This window comes from Stylophora pistillata, chromosome 12 (genome assembly GCF_964205215.1).
Source record: "Stylophora pistillata chromosome 12, jaStyPist1.2, whole genome shotgun sequence".
In the NCBI taxonomy this organism is placed as follows: domain Eukaryota; kingdom Metazoa; phylum Cnidaria; class Anthozoa; order Scleractinia; family Pocilloporidae; genus Stylophora; species Stylophora pistillata.
Genome location: NC_142530.1, coordinates 20,678,182 through 20,696,967, shown reverse-complemented (window position 1 = coordinate 20,696,967; position 18,786 = coordinate 20,678,182). Strand labels below are relative to the sequence as shown.

At 39.1% G+C, this 18,786-nt stretch overlaps 2 protein-coding genes and 1 non-coding gene across 3 annotated transcripts; 2 read left to right on the top strand and 1 right to left on the bottom strand.

The window, feature by feature from the left end:
• Positions 1–1,252: 1,252 nt before the first annotated feature.
• Positions 1,253–6,754, top strand: LOC111340972 (uncharacterized). The gene is made up of 7 exons (XM_022947899.2): positions 1,253–1,544; positions 2,936–3,028; positions 3,441–3,497; positions 4,640–4,690; positions 5,050–5,364; positions 5,695–5,939; positions 6,203–6,754. The coding sequence occupies exons 1-7, from the start codon at positions 1,424–1,426 to the stop codon at positions 6,611–6,613; spliced, it is 1,293 nt and encodes a 430-aa protein (XP_022803634.2). The 5' UTR covers positions 1,253–1,423; the 3' UTR covers positions 6,614–6,754.
• A 1,692-nt stretch (positions 6,755–8,446) lies between these two features.
• LOC111340966 (uncharacterized) lies at positions 8,447–16,714 on the top strand. Its single transcript, XM_088741177.1, has 8 exons — positions 8,447–8,720; positions 10,270–10,326; positions 10,462–10,518; positions 12,297–12,347; positions 12,910–13,017; positions 13,288–14,133; positions 14,517–15,034; positions 15,600–16,714. Exons 1-8 carry the CDS (start codon positions 8,612–8,614, stop codon positions 16,218–16,220), a joined length of 2,367 nt encoding a protein of 788 aa, XP_088597303.1. The 5' UTR covers positions 8,447–8,611; the 3' UTR covers positions 16,221–16,714.
• Trnat-cgu (transfer RNA threonine (anticodon CGU)) lies at positions 12,736–12,808 on the bottom strand. Its single transcript has one exon. It is a non-coding gene; the product is annotated as a tRNA-Thr (tRNA).
• Positions 16,715–18,786: the final 2,072 nt, after the last annotated feature.

The following is an 18,786-nucleotide window of genomic DNA, read 5'->3' as shown; positions in this document are numbered from 1 at the left end:
GGTGTTGTTGCAGTTGACTTGGTGGCTCAGGAATGCCTAGAGAAATTATGGATATTGAATTACCCATCGAGAAAAAGCCGGTTTTACATTTTAGACTGGATATAAAGCAAAGACTGCAAGGGTATCATCATCTGCTGTCAAGGGGATTTATAGCTTTGACTTTGAATTGAGGAAATGTACGATTTATTCAAAAATTTCGATCGTATACAACCACTCTTTAAGCTAAATATTTTCATTTATTGAAATCCTCATTTCTATCACCACTGTTCGGATATCTTACTTCATCTTCACCCAAAAAATTGAATTCTGCAGATTTTTGTCTTCGTCAGCGATGACCTTCTGAGGATTTGAAAAACTTCTTTACTAAATAGAAATGCAGCATCCCCTATGAACCTCTGCGACTCTCAGCTTATTTACCTTGGTGCAAATTAAAACTTACCCCCAAAAAGTGGCCATCTACCTCATCTTAAATCCTAGCTGTAACTACATGGTCTCTCTATGGTCAACTTCGCTTTTAGATACATTGTCTGCCGGTGTTACGAAACTTTTAAGTCTTCAGCGGGCTGGAAAAATGAGGAAATTTAAAGCAGAGATCTACTCAACCAAGAGACCATTGACACCTCTCGAGGGAGTATAACGCTCCCAAATTTTACATAAGTTAAAAAATTTTGTAAGTTTACAATTCTTGGAAACTCACAGAATTTCGCTTATCTGTTGTTAAGAAGATTTAAGTGTCGCAGGCAGGTAAAATGAAGATATCTCAAAAGTACATTCAAACTGGCCGGTACCCGCTTCACTTGCATTTACCTTACAACCGAGAGAATCGCAAAAAAGTCTCCTCGCCCCTCAAAATTTTCCAACTGTTTTGGCGTGTCTTGAATTAACGTGATCTCGGGTAGTGAAGGATAATAAAAATTATGCTGGCGATTCCCAATCAATTATATAAAGTTTTTCTTCTACAGCTTTTTCCGCTCAAATCTCGCACTCTAGGCGACACCTCGATTAATGCCTGCAACTGAATGTTAGAAATTCTTGATCAATATCTGATATAATGCAATAGGAACGTTCGAGACTGTGTCCTATATACATCGCCAAGGCACGAGCCAAGACATAGTATTTGGCAGAGGTCAATAATTTACTTATTGACTAGCAAGTTTGCTTCTTTTGAGTCAACTGTGTGTTCTCATTGGATAACAAGAACTTGCGACATAACGGGTATCTTCGAACAAATTTGGTAGTTAATTATTCATGAAGAAGACCTTTGTGGTAGAGCAATTGAAGTGTCTTTGTTTGATTTTGAAAAAAACGCTTCAACATATTTCTGACATGATTATCTAAACCTTGAAAAGATTTGTTTCTTCCATAGCCATACCAAAATCAAATTGCTTCTTTGTCGTTTTATTTAAAAGTAAAAGAGGCCAGAATGAAAAGATCTGTTCTTTATTTGCTGGTTGTGCTCTGTTGTTCAAGCTTTGCACTGAGTGCCCTTGTGGAGGACTCTGATTTTATAGACGAAAGAGGAAAAGCGCTGAAATACTTGAAGGGTGAGTAAAACTGTACTTTATCTCTTCCCTAGCACTCTTTACGCCTTGTCATTTTTAATAAGGATGAAACACGATTGCTCTGTCAGTGGTAGAAAACACAAACTTGCTCTTGTGGAGTCATTTCACCTGCAGGTCAATGAGGCAATCCGAGTAACCGCGGGGCACTATTCTCCTTCTAAACAGAAGAGCGTTCTTTCTTGTTTTGCATCGTCAAATTAGGGGAAAAAATTCAGCAAAAGCAAGAAGTCAGTAAATAAAAGCACTACTTAGAACAATGTCAAGTAATCAAAGCAAATAAGTCGTTTTATTGACGTGAACGTCTCCAACAATTACAGCCCGCCATATGATTGTGCTTCACCAATTGTTCTTAATCCGTTGTCTTCCATCTCAATTTAAAGTTATGTGGTGGACATATTTAGAACTTTGGCGCTATGAAATGTCCGCCAATCAAAATGTGTGGAAGTTGTAAGTTTAAGGTGTGAGTTGATTATCGATCATTGTCAACAATATGAAAATAAATCCTTAACGATTCCCCATGGATCGTACCACGATTAAACAAGTGTATGCCAAAACGTACCTGAGTAACCTAGAACACCAGTTAACTATCATGATGCGAAGTGTTGGATTCATAACACTTGGCTTCTGAAGACTCAGAATGCCTGTAGTGATCGCATGATTTTATTTCTACATTTAAGCAAGTTTTCGCCACCCAACATTATAAGGTAAGCACCAATTTAGCGCTTGAGTCCAGTGAGAGTTATTCAGGTTAGAGCCCTCTGCGGGTCATTGCATTATGTTCATGGGCAGATACTTTACTCCTTGCGTTAAAATCAAATAGAGGTTTTGCACAGCAGCCATGTTGGATGGCAGGAACAATAGATTATTTTTCCCATGGGAAAAAAATTCTTTCTCATGCAAAATATTTTCATTGTTCCTGCCATCCAACATGGCTGCTGTGCAAAACCTCTATAGTCATGAAACTTAGCGAATTGATAGGGGCTTCCTACAAGTATTACCATTACATTTAAGTGGATGAACAACTTTCCAGATAAATCAACGGCTAAAGTCATGCTTCACAAACAGATACGCTCTAGCACTAATATGCAACCAGATTCGCAAGATTCAATATGCTGTCGGCCAACTTTGGAAATTGACGCAAAACAAGCAAAAGTCAGATATTTTGCCATCAACTGACTCGAGCTGACTTTGCTTTGTTTGAAAGAGCAAATTATTGAGCATGAATTGAAAATGGCGATTTGAAGAGATTCTGCGCCATTTACCAACGAGGGTTCTGAAATTGACAGATTCATAAAAGCCAACTTGCTTTCTGCCTATTTTACTTTAAATCAGCTGTCTCACTAGTGATTAATTCTTCATTTTATTTCGTGCAGTGGTCCCTGGCTCAAGAAGAAACAAAGTAGAATACCATGACATAGAACAAGAGGCAGGGAAAGCTGTTCTTAAATTGCTTGACGCCAAAATAGGTACGTCTGTGTTGATACAACACCTATTTCGGCTCACCTGCTCGTATCAGAGACCAACGGCGCTTGCAACCTCTGCAGTCTGCGCTGATATGCATTTTGTTCAAAACCTAACAACTATTCACGAAACTGGAGGCGGCTAGTGGTGGATATTTACCAAACTAGCCACCGACACTGAAGGGTATATACTAAAACAGTGAGATAGTATTATAGCTCAAAAAGATGAATTTAACTCATTCATGCAGGCAACAATTTCAATATTTTCAAGCGCAAATCCAGCACGCGTTGGAGGTGAATAGCAAAGATATTCGGAGTTTGAGTAGCCAATCAGAGCGCGCCATCGACACTATCCACTGTTTTAGTATAAACAACGGAACTACTAATCATTGTAACTTTTATATCTCGCCATCTCTAGGAAAGAAGGTTAATGACGCCGCAAAAGAGGTCACAGATTTCCTAAACGACGCAGTTGGTGAGAATTAAACACGCTTTTCATTTGTTACTTGATTTCAGTCACTTTGTAAGGACACGCGCCTCACACATTCCCACGGCTATTACACGACGAGTTGACCCTTTGACCCTAAGAGAGACTAGCATGTAGTATATTCTTACGCTATCACCCCTGATTCAAATATCAAGCTCAAGAAACTCTTGACTGTTAAAAACATTTTCCTTGAAAGCACCCTAGGAAATGTATAGAGAACAGTATGGAGAATATGGACACTGATGTTAGGGTGCACAAGGTTAAGTTTTGTAAGGAAGTTAATAGGCACGTAGTCAATGAGTAAAACAAGTACTTTCGTGTTCTGTGCTAGTTAGCCTCATTCACAACTGCTTCACGCAGCAAAATCTTCATGTTATTCTTGACATATATCTTATTAACCAAGCGCGAGGGCCGTACTGGAGAATATCGGCCCGAGGTCTTGACAGTACAGACCGAGCGCAGCGAGGTCCGTACAAAAAAGACCGAGGGCCGATATTCTTCCTTTACGGTCCCGAGCAAGCTTGGTTAATAAGAGATTTATTATACGACTGAAGTTCAAAGGGACACAAGTGCGGTATCATTTGGGACCATTTGGGACAATGCCCGGTCCAATACTTAGAGAATATTGGACCGGCAATAGAGCATTTTGATTGGTTGATTTTAGTTATTGGCCCTCTGACTGCCCGAGTCGTGTAATAAAAGGTATTAACATGCACAGTAGCATCTGTTTCTTAACACGCAAGCGTATTTAATGTCGTGCGTGTGGCAAAACCCATTTCTCGCGAGAATTAAAATTTTAAAAAATGTCAGTCGAATCTTACCTTGAACTTCAGTCAAATAAGACATAACTCCGTCATAAGTTATCTGACACAAATAATATTTTGTGCCAAAAGGACACAAAATATTATTTGTGTCAAAACACCCTCATACGAAGCGTCGCTATCATTTTATATTTGTCCAGACTTTCGTGAGTCTACTTAGAAAACGCTTTTAAGCCAGACTCAGGAGACTCAAGAAACAACTCCTCCTTTTTTCGAAGTGAAAACCACAGGGTTCGATATAAGTTTAACTGACTGATGTATCAACGTTCTGGTCTAACACTTTACCCAAAATGGTGATCATGTCCACAGGTCATCATGCCCAACAAAGGACCAAAGATATACAATCCGACAAGCAAAAAGGTAACGAAAATATCAATATGCCTAATATCATATTAATGAAAATGAAAAACCTGCCGCAAAAATATTTACTCACAAACTTACTTCTTAAATGCTCTTCAAATTAAATTACTCACAAAATTCTTAAATTACTCACAAACTTACTTCTTCAAATGCTCTCACTAATTTCCTTGCCTCGCAAGTTGAAGATTGATGGTTTGACTGTCGGCATTTTTCTATTTTAAAATTCATGGTTGAGGTTCTGTGGTTGGAATTATCAGTATGTTATCTCTTTACACCTTCGAAGAAAAATGTTTTAGGTGAAAATATACTGTTATCTTGTTATCAACATATTTTTTGTGCGTGTGCATCCTCATAAACAGAAATGTCGCTTCTTCACCTTGGGGCCAAGAAAGTTCTTGACAACAAAGATGAGGACAACAAGCCTAAAAAGAATAAGGATGGTTCCTTTCTTGTGCATTTTAAAGTCCCATATATTGTGACACCTGTCAATGAGAAGAAGAAAACTAAACCAAAGAAGTATCATCACAAACACGCGAAAAAGCCGCATTTGAAGAAATACCACCACCGCATTTTGCATCACGGACATCATCACCACCACCATCATCACCAGGCTCACGTAGCAGATGCAAGCAAACTTGCGCCACAAACTCCACAAGTCCCGTACAATCCACAAGGTGAGAGAGCGATGTTAGCACCGAGTGTTCAAAACAATTTTGATTATAATGGTTGCATGGTTTCACTCGTTGCATGGCAGCAATCACTGCATGCTTGCATATTAGCCAATCTTCCATGATTACATGGATGAATTAATGCAAAGTTCCTGGTTGCATTGTTGTATGGTTGCATGATTGCTTTGATTCATGTTTGCAGTTAAACGTTAAATCTTTGAAATGAGATCGTTGTAAGACTGAAAAGCACCATGTTGCAACAAAAAGGTGTCTCAGAGGTCTATGTCACTCGGTAACATCACCAAAACCTACAAATATATTTTTATTCCCTAACAGCACCTCAGACGCCACCCCCGCAACCCAACTACAATGCTATCGATTTAAGCTTTAACGGATATAACTGGACTTACCAGTATAGTAATGACACCAGCTCGGACATGGTCCCCTGTCAGGGAAACTGCATGGATCCTTGCACAACACAATGTTCCATGAGGCAAGATTGCTGCTGCTGTGATCCCAACATGATGGCTCAGACCCAGGCCCAAGCACCCGTTCCGCCTGCTGCCCCAGTGTACCCTCCTGTAAGTACCCTGAAGAAAAACAAGCACGAAGAGCTCACGCAAGCTCACTGTTTTTTTTGTTTTTGTTTTGTTTTGTTTTGGTCTTTTTGGTTTTTGGTCATATTACGGTAATCCTTGGTTTTGACTGGCTAATGCCGACGTTAAAAGGTACATCGTATTTGGCGCGTTATGACGAGTAGAGTTTTAGCTACGAAAGACAAGAGAAACATTGCAAAGTAGCTGTTAAAAAATGATAAGATAAAAAGTACTAAATCACTTTTTAGGTTCAGCCAATGGACCCTATGGCTCCACCTCCTTTCCAGCCTCCTCCTATGCCAGCGTTCCCCCAATCGCAGTGTCCCTCGGCGTGCAAAAGAAACTGTTTTACTTACTGTCCGCGTGATTGCTGCGGAGTAGCAGGAAAAAGAGACAAGGTTACAAAGAAAGGAGCATCTGACAGCGAAGGGAAAACCATCGACCAAGCGGAGAGTGAGCGGGATGACGAAGCGAGTGGTGACGAGAGAGTATCTGAAGAAGAGACCGAACGACAGCATAAGGTAGAGGATGATATCAAACGTATAGAGGAGAAAAATGATGAACAAGGAGACAGTGGAAAGGGAAAAGAACAAGCAGATAACAAAGAAACCTTAGAAGGAAGCTCGGAGAGCAAAGATGACAACGAAAATGACGATTAAGTTTCGAAAATGGTGGCCATACATAAAATGATTTTGTCAGGAGTGACTCGACTTCATGTACTTGAGAGTCGTCAAATTTTCGGAAAGGATCAGAACGAGCAATGTTTAAAACAGTTTAAACATACTTTTTTCGTTCCGTAAACTTTACATTCTTCGTTTATAACCCCAAACTTGAAACACTTCTCTAAGCGGCGTCTAAGGTTGTTCCCGTACGACAGATAATTAGACATGCACTGGCTTTTATAAAGCGTTAAGCATTTATCGATGATGATATTTCTTTCAAAGTGTATAAGAATCTCTCAAAATACCTGGACCGATAAGATATTTATATGAGAAGTACCTCAGTAAAAGAATTTATTATTTCATAACGATCCTCTACTTTCAACCATAGTTGGTTTTTAAGGTATTTGAAAAACTTAAAACCTACAGTGCGCTCAATGCCTCCAGATCAATGCATTACTGACTGTATAGATTATCCTTCAAAGGAGAAAGTTCCCATAGTAACGTGACCCTGTAATAGTCTATGAGAGAGGTGTGGATGTTGATAAAATAGCTAAAATGAAAATGAAGAATATGTTCAAATAGGGAAATATAAAAGAGGATGTGTGTTTTGATCCATTTGTATAAAGATACTTATTTGACTTAATTAAACATTAAAAAGGACATTTATTTCTCTCAGTTATTTCAGTTTTCTCGAATACTTTTCTAGGCAGCATCAAAAACTTGGAAAGAGGACTTTCAAAGTAATCACAAAGAATAACGTTACTTCTCTATCGTGTCACAAAATTGTGTTTTAGCTGGAACCTTACAAGTTTTACTGAATGCTGTACGCACAGGTTTGTTGAGATTTATAAATATTCTCAATTTGAACGTACTTCAATGGTACGATTCTGGTTGACTTATGTTGAATAACTTTCCCTCGCAAACTGGATCAAATGTTTTGATTATGATACGCGGTAAGCTTTCACACACGTTAATGAGTCCATTTTCAACCGAGGAGGGGAGGAGAAGGCAATCGATATTTTTCATTTCTAAATTTTAGGGAAAAGGTTACATTTTAGAAAAAGACAAAATCGATGACAAAAAAATGAGCGGTTTAATCGTCGACATGAGGTCAAAAAGTGCAAAAAGAATATCACATTTCGGGTAAAACTAATGCACGAAACCTTAAACAGCAAAACATCTCCCGGTTAAAGAAAGCCGAGCTATAGCGATTCTTTTCGCGTTCGCAGAAACTGACCTAACCTACCATCTTTGTAACGAAACAGATCAATGAAAAGGAGATGATGTTCTGTTGGTCTATTTTGGCAGTTATTTACCAGTCTGACATCAGGAAATAACCATGCTGCATAGGTTGTGTTTTGAAGTTATCGACCTGTAAACTGCGCGGTTCAGTGAGCTCATAGAGCGTGCTCTTCGCGAATCATCTTCAGTCGAAACCGGTGAAAACTTTTAGTGCGTTTTTCATATCTGCAAAGGAAATCTAAACTGATATAAAAAGCTGTAAATAACAAATTTAATTTCTCACAGAAATTTTTTACTTCTAAAACGTCCCAGTGATATGCAACTGGTGGCAATTTTTTTATTTGTTTTGCTTTCGTACTCTAAACAAAATATCAAAGTTTTTTCGAGTTCATCTTCTTTCCTACACACGCTTGGTAATTCATGGTCCCTGTGATTTGGTGCACGTGGTTCTTGTGTGAAAGCCTATGACCCCAGTCTACACCACAAGCAAAGTTTCCTTAACTTGTTACCCAAAGCCGTTAGCCGTGCAACTTTGACTCTGTTTACTTGCTTGGTTAACTTATCTCCTAATTTATTAATACTACTCAAAGACGACGAGTCTCCGTACGCGCATCAGTCTCGATAAGCTACCAAGTTTTTTCAAAGCGCGTTGAAGTCCAACGAGGGCCAATTTGGCCATGATTGTATAGTTTTTGACAATTTTTGTATCATCTATCAAATAACGTTCCGTGGAGGATCATCTAGTCTAATATTATGAAGTCACACAGTTGTTTTGCTGTTCCACTTCTTCTGTGTCATTTTATATGGATATGTGTCAGCAAAGAAACAACGCAAAGGCCCGAGAAGCGATTTGACATCAGAGGTAAGCTTCAGCGGCTATCCAATACTACCTTGCTAATAGCATCACTCTAGTTAACCTTATAGCGAAACTCAAACGTACGCTCTCAACTACAGTCATCCTTTGAAAGCAAGTTATAAATATTCATATAATGCAATCCATTTTACTACATATGATTACTCAGATCTCGCCGGTTGCTGTTAAGGAGTACCTTTGTGTCTCATATACGTCTACTGAATTTATCGAGAAATCTTCCAACGTGAATGAAGATAGTTTACGCTAAAGATCAAACGTCTTGTTTACTCTCTGCGACAAAACATTTCAGTAATTCAACCGGTATTGACAGGTATTCCGTAAGTCATCTAAGTGATTGACTCCCAAAATCTTGGTCCCCTGTATCTGCAAGCTTACAATTTATAAACATCTGGCTATTTCTCGTCCTTTGAACTGCTTCAGTCACCTAATTTAATGTTGGTTGCAGATATAAATCTTCTATCACGTCGAAAATGTTTACCTTGAGCCCGGAATTAATTTCTCTTGGGTGGTAAATCATCCGAATTATTTGTCATTCTGTTTAAACAAGGCTATTTTGTATTCTATGAAGCTGTGAAGTGAATGGTTTTCCTTCTCAATTTATGAGAATTTTCGCCTGAAAACTTGTTCACGACAAAAGAATTGAAAGTCTCTTCATATGGAAACTAAGGAAAGACTTCATTACTTTAAGCAAAAAAACAGTCTTTATCACGATGAAATTTTCTTGCATTCCTTCTTCTCTTGCGCAAAAAAATCTGACCATTTTCATTGTCCATTCAACAACTAAAAATTCTGGAGGAACTTTGGAGTGAAGTACTCCATGCCATGTTTCCGACCAACGTGCATCTTCCCCATTCAAAGAAACACCAGCAAGAATATTGTTGTCGCACTCACGGCTGAACTGTTAGCCAACAATCACAATTCTTGACTTTCGGACACTAACATCATACTTTGATTAATGATATCTTATAAGCTTAAAAATTTAATCAGTTAGATTACCATTAACACAAATGATAAATGAATCAATCTCTCTTTGCTCCGTGATTGATTGGTGACGAATTTATCCAAACAAGAAAACAGCGGGTACTACAGAATTGCAAAAAAAAAAAAGAACCCTGCCTCTTACACGGTCCAGGGTCTTCTACCAATTTAGCCACAACTTCTGATGTTAGAGCAAACAACCTTAACATAGAGTCACACTTAGATAGAATTTGCAGTTACAAAAGGAAATGTCACAAAATCTTAAGGATTCGACACATGGCAAACTATTCATGTAACTTAACTAAGCTTACTCAAATTTAACTCCAGTAAGGTAAATCACGTGGTAGACTGCAAAAGTGTATCATACACCGAATGCAAATATGGCGTCCAATTTGAATTGCCATTGTTCTGGACTCACTAGCCTCGTCTTCACGTGGAAATACAAAAGGATTAGTACATGTGTGAGAGGCTAGTCAGTCCAGAACAATGGCAACTTAGATTGGACGCCATATTTGCATTCGGTGTATATTACTGATAATTTCTTTTCTCATTCTTTTAGGAAAGGAATGGGTCGCAGCACAAAAAATTATCAACAAACTGGTCGATGAGAGTATCGGTAAGGTCGTAACCATTGTTGTTGTCATGTGTGTCGTTGTTGTTACTTTTTGGCCTAAGAACAAACAAACTTAATTAGTGACTTAGATTTCAGTCTTACCAAGTTTGCATTAATATTTGTTTATTCATGATAAAGCGAACAGAGTTTCAGAGGCAGAGCATGATGTTGAGCGTTTATTGGAGTCCAATATTGGTAAGCGAAAACTTTGGTTTTCAACCCTTAATTCATTAGTTATTCTTATAGGCCTGTGCTAATCACCCCTTAACGACAACAGACAATATAAAGAAGTGTTCTGGTAGAAGATAATATATAGAGTAAGCTACGGCTAAAAGCATTGCACCAGTTGGTACATCATACCTAGATGTCAGTGTTCGAATTGACATAGAACATCGCGGTTCAGTGAAAACGAATCATTAAGAAAGTATTACCTCTCAGGAAAAGCTGATGCGTCTTTTTTGCCTACGAAATACTCGTTTTTGAAATTTAACGGCTCCACAAGGATGTAAAATCCTCAAAACCGAGAGAGGTATGGAGCGAAACATCAACCGCCATTTTGTTTACTTTAACATCGAATACCGCGTGCACATTAGTCAGTGGTTGACACTTGCTACATGTAAATCAGACATCAAATTAATGGCGTTTGAGAGTGACAATATTTTGCAGCTTTAGACGACTAGCAAATGCTCTAATGAATACTAATGAGTACATACCGATGGTTAAAAAGCGACTAAGATAGCGCTCGATTTCACAAAACCGCAACAGGAAAGAATCGGCTTCCGTTGGAAAAACAGTAAAACTTAAAGCGGACACCCTGCGTTAATGGACCCTTTCAAGGTTAACGCCGCCATTTTGCCGGGGGTGCAAAACTGCTGGGGCGAACGCAAAATGTACAGTGAATGTATGGGAAAAGTTGAAAAATGATGCTCGATAATTTGAGGAAGGTTGACATCGTGCAATTTCTATGAATCACAAACTAAAGATACCAGACCTACCAGTTTACCGATCAAATTTGAGAAATGAAGTCTCGCGAAAAAAGCCGCAAATTAAGATTTTGATTTTCCATATATTTGTCTCTAACACCAAACCGCCGTTTCCGGGAAAATTTAAAAGCATTTGTATGAAAAACTAAAAATAAGATTTCTCACTTCTCAGTGAGCCTGAGCCCTTCACATTTAATCGGCAACATCCCGGTTAGCTCAATTGGAAGAGCGCCGGACTGTTGTGCGGGAGGTCGTGAGTTCAAATCCGGTCGGACCAACACTCAGGGTCTTTAAATAACTGAGAAGAAAGTTCTGCCTGTAATAATATCTGCAAATGGTTAGACTTTCTAGTCTTCTCGGATAGGGACGATAAATGGAGGTCCCGTCTCCTGCAGGGTTGGGGTAGGAGACGTTAATTTCCTACACACGAGATTACTGTGTGATGGATGTCCTCCCCAGGGTGGGATGGGTGGGTAAAAAAGGGGTTAGGTGTCAATTGGAACGAAACTTCTGTTCCTTTCTCCTGCCATTCCTGTGGCGAATGAAGTAAACTTACACTTAAACTTTTGCTAGGTATCTTTACTTCGTAATTCATAGAAATTGCAGAATGTCAACCTTCCTCAGATTATCGAGCATCAATCTCCCGACTTTTTCCATACATTCACTGCACATTTTGCGCTTGCCCCCAGCAGTTTTGCACCCCCGGAAAAATGGCGGCGTTAACCTTGAAAGGGTCTATTGAGCAAAATAATTGTCAAGTCCCAGATTTTTCATTTCACGTTTACTGTAACATGGAACCGTAACCGGCAGACCCATATCAATCCGGCAGTAGCACCTAAGCACTTTGGTTTCATGTTTCAGCGAACAACTGCATGAGAAAAATTTTCAGATTATAATATCAGATTGCAACTCGAACAGGCTAGAATTGAAATACTGTGGACTTGATTAATTAAAATAGACCAAAATAATCTTCATTGTGTTTCATTTCAGCCGATCACATCAAGAAAACTGGTAAAACGCTCCTACGAAAGTTACCAAGAGGTGAGGAAAACTATGCTTATAGAAATAGGGACACAAACACTGGTTCTTACTGCCACTATTGAGATTTATTTTCCGTGCACTTCAACAATGTAGGTCACATTAAGCCAGGTATGAAAATAAATAATCAGTGTCTAATTATAGAATTATTGTTGAATGTCAAATTTTTTTTTTTTTTTTTTTTTTTTAATACAGCATTGTTTATTACACTTACACATGTACTTACACTATAATTACTTTTTACACCATGTTTAAACTACATTAACTTACACTACTTACAATACATATATAACAATACAGTTACAAAAATAAAGAGCTCATGAAGTTCAGTTCTAAATGATAACAAAACATTTACCATTTTGAAAGAAATACGATAAATGAAATGTTATTTAGCCTCGTGAAAGATTTGAACTCTCGACCCCTGGTTTACGAGACCAGTGCTCTAACCTCTGAGCTAACGAGGCCATCTACAACAATATAGTTACAAAAACAAAAATCATATGAGAGATCGACTGATTGGAAATATGCTTGAATGTAAGTGTTCCCAAATAAATTCTGTTCACAGAATGTACAGATAAAATTGAACACTGCTCCGCTCTCGCCAAGTCTGGAGTCTGCAAGACATCACCAAAGGCCATGCATCAACATTGTGCAAAAACCTGTAACTTATGTGGTAGGTCATGAATTAACGATTGAAACTGAAAAGCTAAACTAATTTTGAGCCATGATACCTTTACTAAATTGACCACTACATAACGTGAATTATTTCAAACGACAAATTTATCCACTATTTCTAAGTAATATGTGGATATAAATCTATTGAAAGTGTAAACTTTGTGTGAAAGCTTGTGAGAGTGAGGAATTCGTGGCCCCATTTGATAGTTTGAATCAGTTATATAGGCCAGATATCAATGGTTAACTTATGGCTATCTCTGTTTTTAAGAGGACAATTTCTTTGATGCCACACCCCACATCAGCGTGGCCCTCAAGAAAGATCCTGAGAAATTCTTAAAGAAACAACCAATTGCCCTGGCCCAAAAAAAGACTTATCACATTCCTTTGAAGGACAAAGTAGTGCCAGAGAAACCAAAAACTGAGCAGTCTTCAAGGAAGCATGAATTAACTGGAGAGGGATTTATCCCAGCTGATACGATCAAAATCCTTCACTCTATAGAGCCACTTTTGTCACAGCAATCCAAAGGGGTTATGAAATTCCATGAAAATGACCTGAGCCCAGAAAACGAGAAGATCCGTGATGCACAGAAGCTACTGGAGTATGTAAAAGTTCTGAACCCGCCGAAGAAGATGGCCATCCTTGAAGCAAAGGTTTCCTTGGCCAACGATAAGAAAAAGTCTACCACTAAGAAACCCAAAAAGATCGTCGCACACGAAGATAAAGAAAAAGAAGAGGACAGTGAACAAAAAGACGAGGTGAAGAAAGAAAATAAATCAAAACCCAACCACGCCGCCAAATCAAAAGTTGCCAACAATAAAAAGCTTAAAGTTAAGGGAACACCGCTGACAAGTTTATCAAAGACAGTGACTTACAAGAATCACAAATACAAGATCACGCCAGTCGTGGACTGGGAACGAATCTCTAAAATGCTGGAAAGTCTTGGCTACAAGGCTGTTCACATTGTGGGCGTGAAGGACAAAAGTATCCACAAGGATCTTACGGAACATCTTAAAAAGCACGGAGTTGACAATGTTTTGTCACATAAGATAAAAGGGAAGGCCGCTGCGGAAACGTTTGTGTCAGCGGTTCATCGGGAAAAATCTTGGCATAATGGTGAGTTATTTAATGAGCTATGAGATTGTTTATCCTTTGGTGTTTTTTTTTTGCTATATTGATGAACGCTGTGTAAATAAAGGGGACCTACAGGTACTTTTAACACTGTTAGACTAACAAGTCATTAGGTTATTAACGTAACGATAAAGTAATAAAATACCCTACGTAACATAATAATAAACAATAATTAATGTTATAAATAATAATAATTAATAATAATATCTGTAAAATTTAACCCCTTACTGGCTGTCGCTGTGTTCTCAAAAAGTGCGTTATTAGCGGTTATCATTCGGAATGTGAAGTGCAATCAGCAATCGATCAGTGTGGTTTCTTCGGGTATAAACCATAATCAAACCTAAACAAGAGCGCCGTTCATTTTGTAGATGAATATTTTAAGACTCACTGCCATCCAAAGTGCCTCACGAGCTGCGTTTCCTCTTGTATGCCGGGGTGTTGTCGCGAGCACGACAAGGTGTCAATCAAGACAGGTCTCGCTAAACATTGCCATGCATCCTGTTTGACGAACTGCCTGCCATCTTGTGGTAGCGGCTGCTGCTCGGCTGACGAAGAACGAAAGAGGGGACATCACTTTTTACATTACCAGAGGATAAAAGACTATCACAAGGCTAAGGATGAAGCGGCTGAAAAACAGCACGACCAACCCAAGAAAACTACTAAAAAGCAGGAAGACAAGGTGAATCCCAAATGCCATCCACAATGTAAAGAAACTTGTATATCTTCCTGTGGAAAAGGCTGTTGCACAGACGAAGGCGAAAGGATAAGGGACGAGAATGAGAGAAAGGAGAAAGATCAACAAGAAAAATATAGGAAGGAGAAACAGAAGAAGCTGCAGGAAATGTACAAACCGCAGCCAAGACTCTGTCCGGCACCGTGCCCTCGGGTAAATGAGTTGAAATACTTTTTCCATGATACTGATTTTAAAAATTGAAACTAAGAGACTTTAAAAATTCTTCATTGTTTCCTGGTATAAAGGGAATGAATTAGTCCTGTATGAGATTTAATCTCGACCCCTGGTTTCAGAACCAGTCGTCTTTCCACTGATCTTTTAAGGCCACACCGCTGTGATAGTTTTGTTATGAACTTCAACATGGAGGTATAGTGATGATTAAAGCGTTCGACTTTCTCCAAAAAATTTTGTCCATTGAAAAGAAAGAAAAACGTCTGTCGAAAGAGGGTCCTTCTATAAAAAAAATAACAGACCGCCACTGAAATCTGTGATGTTTTATACAAAGACATCAAATTGTTTTGCAGTTGTTGTCGATGTTATTGCTGATGCGCTTGTTCAGTGGTCATATTAGCTATTGTTGTAGTTACTCTGCCTGATCCTCAACGCTGTTGTTGTTACTGCTCTTGGTGCTGATGGTGCACTTACCACTGTTTCTGCTGAGAAAGTCTTTATTTTATATCTTTTCTTCAATTTTTTATCTTTCACTCTCTCCTCTTAGGTCTGTGCTCCGGCTTGTGCTGACGACTGTTGTGCCTTCGGAAAATATGCGTCACCACCAGCACCAGGAATACCTGTAAGTGATCAACCCCACCCTGGTCTAACTCCGAACGTTCCATATCCCCACTCCAAAGTCATTCCGCTCGAGGCCTATGCTTGCAAAGAGACGTGCAAGTTCTCTTGCACTTACGACTGCCCCCGCGACTGCTGTCAACCAGAAGAGCTGGCCCAGGAAGTAGCTCACGAAGCTGCTGCTCTTGCACCTTCCGCTTTTTCATCTCCCGCCATAGGTTCTCCGACCACAATAGGAGCACCACAAGCTATGGCTTATCAAGACCTTGCTCCCGAAATGGGGACATGCCCGAGTCCCTGTCCTGGTGGCTGCTACCCTTCATGCACAGTGGCTTGTTGTACGTCGGCTCTAGGTCTTCCCCAAGAAAATCAAGCAGAGTTGAGTCCAGAGGCACGTTCTTCCACTAAACGAGTGCTGCATATTACTCACCTGGTACGACCAATGACGAGTTTAAATGGTTGCGCACTTTCCTGTGCCACACACTGTACGCCAGCATGCGCAAGATCCGGCTGCTGCGATTCGTCGAAAAGAAAGAAAAGATCTAACTGAATGGTGCGAGACGTAAAAAAGAAAAAACAATGCTTTAGAATCCATTCATCTTAAACATTTCTGCAGTGTGAATTATCGGGATTGATAATGTTAATGTTATTCAGCGGAAATTCATCAATAAGATGCAGAACTATCAAAAGTAGCGCATCGTAATACCAAGGAGAGTGTATGAGAAAAGATAGCTTCTGCATTCTAATCGTGCTTCCTTTAACCCTTTTTTCTTCATCAAAAAGCCTGCTTTGAGGGTTTGGAACAAAAGAATAAGATTCTATTTAGATTTAAAAATGTAAATGTCGGTTGAGTACAAATTTAGAGCTTTAAAATTGAAAGACCTTTGAACTGAGAAAGCTTTACGCATTTTAGGTGTGTTTGCCGATATTTAAAGGCATTTAAATCTGTATGTCAAACGTATTCTATTCTTGTACATTACCGTCAACGGTTGCATCCATCGATACGATATTTCTTTAAAAAATAAACTCTTTATATCATGACAACTCTCTTTTGACAACGTTCTCTTTGTTGATGCGATCTCTCTACTCCAATACCGTATGCTGGACTCGGAATGTTGAGTTTTAGTTCTATGTCCCTGCCGAGGAATTCAGCTTTGACTACTTAGGCGATACGCTATTCCCCCACAGTACTCCTCGCCACGAATGAAAGTAATGACTACACCGGTGCGTTGTCGTGGAAACCTGAGTGAAGTATGAAAAAACATTTCGCGCCTCAACCCCAATCAACCAATCAAGTTTATTGTCTTTACGTGAACCATGGTTACCCAATTACCCGAGCCAGAGGCTCGAGTATAAAACGTAAGATTAATTTAATTGATTAAATCATGTCTGGATGTGTTCATTTTGAATAAGGATGGTATTCAGTATTCTGTTTTGGCTGGTACTTATGTTGGTAAATAGAGTGATCTGATCGTTTGGTTGAGAGTAGCCTTGAAAAGGACAATTGTCGGTAGGTTTGACTGGCCTTTCGACAACCTGGGTGACATTCATCATCGGATTCAAGTAAGGATCAAATTTCACAGTTTTCTTGAATCCAGTCAATGGGTCTTGATAGATGAGTTGAATCATAGAATCCATGGTGGATGATAGAATCCCTTTTGGATGGTAGAATCTCTGTTGGATGATAAAATCCCTTTTGGATGATAGAATCCTTGTTGAATGATAGAATCCCTGATGGTATTAATAAAGCGCTTTTCGAAGGCTAATCGAATTATCACGAGAAGCCTATGAGAGCTCAAAGTAAACTCATCCCATCAGCCTCAACCGCGACAAAAGCCGCACGTGATCAAATCACCCATGGCCAAGTAATGCTTGGTTCAAAAGAAGGAATTGATTTTCAAACCAAAACAAAAGCAGTAAAAACTGGATTCTTTTGACACTCAGTGCAAATTTACTAAACGCATATTTTTTTAACTCGAGAGAAAATCAGGATTAGTAGTTTTTGCTTTGATTTTGGCTCCGTTTCCAGGCCCTTTTACACTTCTTAAGTTTTGTTTTGTTTTACAAATGTAGTTATGTCTAGTACACATTGATTACGACGAGCAATCTGGAAACTTTCGTAATTTTGATAAAGCGTTACCGGCATTAAACATTAAACTATATTTCCATAGTAAATATTGACAATTAACAGTTGACAGTTGACAGTTGACAGTTGACAGACAGAACGAAGTGGAGGACTACAGTGAAGGAAGGAACTGTTGTGCTCGAAAATAGCCTCAGGAACAACCAGATTGAGAAACGTCAGCGATGAAAGGAAAACAACAGCAATGCAGAACACGGCGGCATCTCCCTGGTATGCAAATACTGTAGCAGAAGCTGTGGTTCCAACATCGGAAGAGTCAGCCTTGGAAGAAGCTGCAAGCAAAGGACTTTCTAGGGCTTATCAGGAAATGACCCTTTTAAGCTTAACAGACCGTCTGCATACAAGAAAAGTGTCATACATACATTTCCGCAGAATTCGGTAGCGTTCAAACGAAAACCAATTATGAGCAGTTTGAAATGATCACTCTCAATGTTGTATCGTTGCTTGTAGTAAGGGGAAAGGTGAAGGTATTTTTCTTCGAAACACTTGAGAGAAGAATACTTAAAAGGCTATTCCATGATTACTCGCGGCCCGTCAGAAACCATCTTTATTCAAATCGTGAAAGTACTTCAGAACCAATTAACTGCTTGGTCGTCTGTCACCGAGATAGAAAATTCAATAATGTCGCACTCACCGACAGTCACATGTCCAGTGCATCCTAAGCTATAAAGGTCTCACATACTAGCGTACGCGCACAGACAGAAATTTTTGTGGTGAAGATAATCCTTGATGCTGCATTCAAGGGAAAAGAGTTTAATAAGCAAAACTGTATGTTACATATTCCTCCCACTTTACCTTCAGAGGCGACGATGCTTGTTGAAAAAAGCTACGTATCAGTAATTGTAGCATAACAGGCCAGTGACTGTGGCGCTTATCTCGTAATCATGGTAGGTAACTATCTTTCTCAATTTAAGGTGGCTCGTACCGGTTTTCATCTTTTTGATGGTTTGTAACTTTGAAAGAATACAACAGA

Coding starts and splice junctions, on each gene's coding strand:
- LOC111340966 (XM_088741177.1), top strand. CDS start 8,612: ATGAAGTCACACAGTTGTTTTGCTGTTCCACTTCTTCTGTGTCATTTT. Junction 10,519..12,296: donor TTTATTGGAGTCCAATATTG/GTAAGCGAAAAC, acceptor GTTTCATTTCAG/CCGATCACATCAAGAAAACT. Junction 12,348..12,909: donor CCTACGAAAGTTACCAAGAG/GTGAGGAAAACT, acceptor TTCTGTTCACAG/AATGTACAGATAAAATTGAA.
- LOC111340972 (XM_022947899.2), top strand. CDS start 1,424: ATGAAAAGATCTGTTCTTTATTTGCTGGTTGTGCTCTGTTGTTCAAGC. Junction 3,029..3,440: donor ATTGCTTGACGCCAAAATAG/GTACGTCTGTGT, acceptor CGCCATCTCTAG/GAAAGAAGGTTAATGACGCC. Junction 5,940..6,202: donor CTGCCCCAGTGTACCCTCCT/GTAAGTACCCTG, acceptor ATCACTTTTTAG/GTTCAGCCAATGGACCCTAT.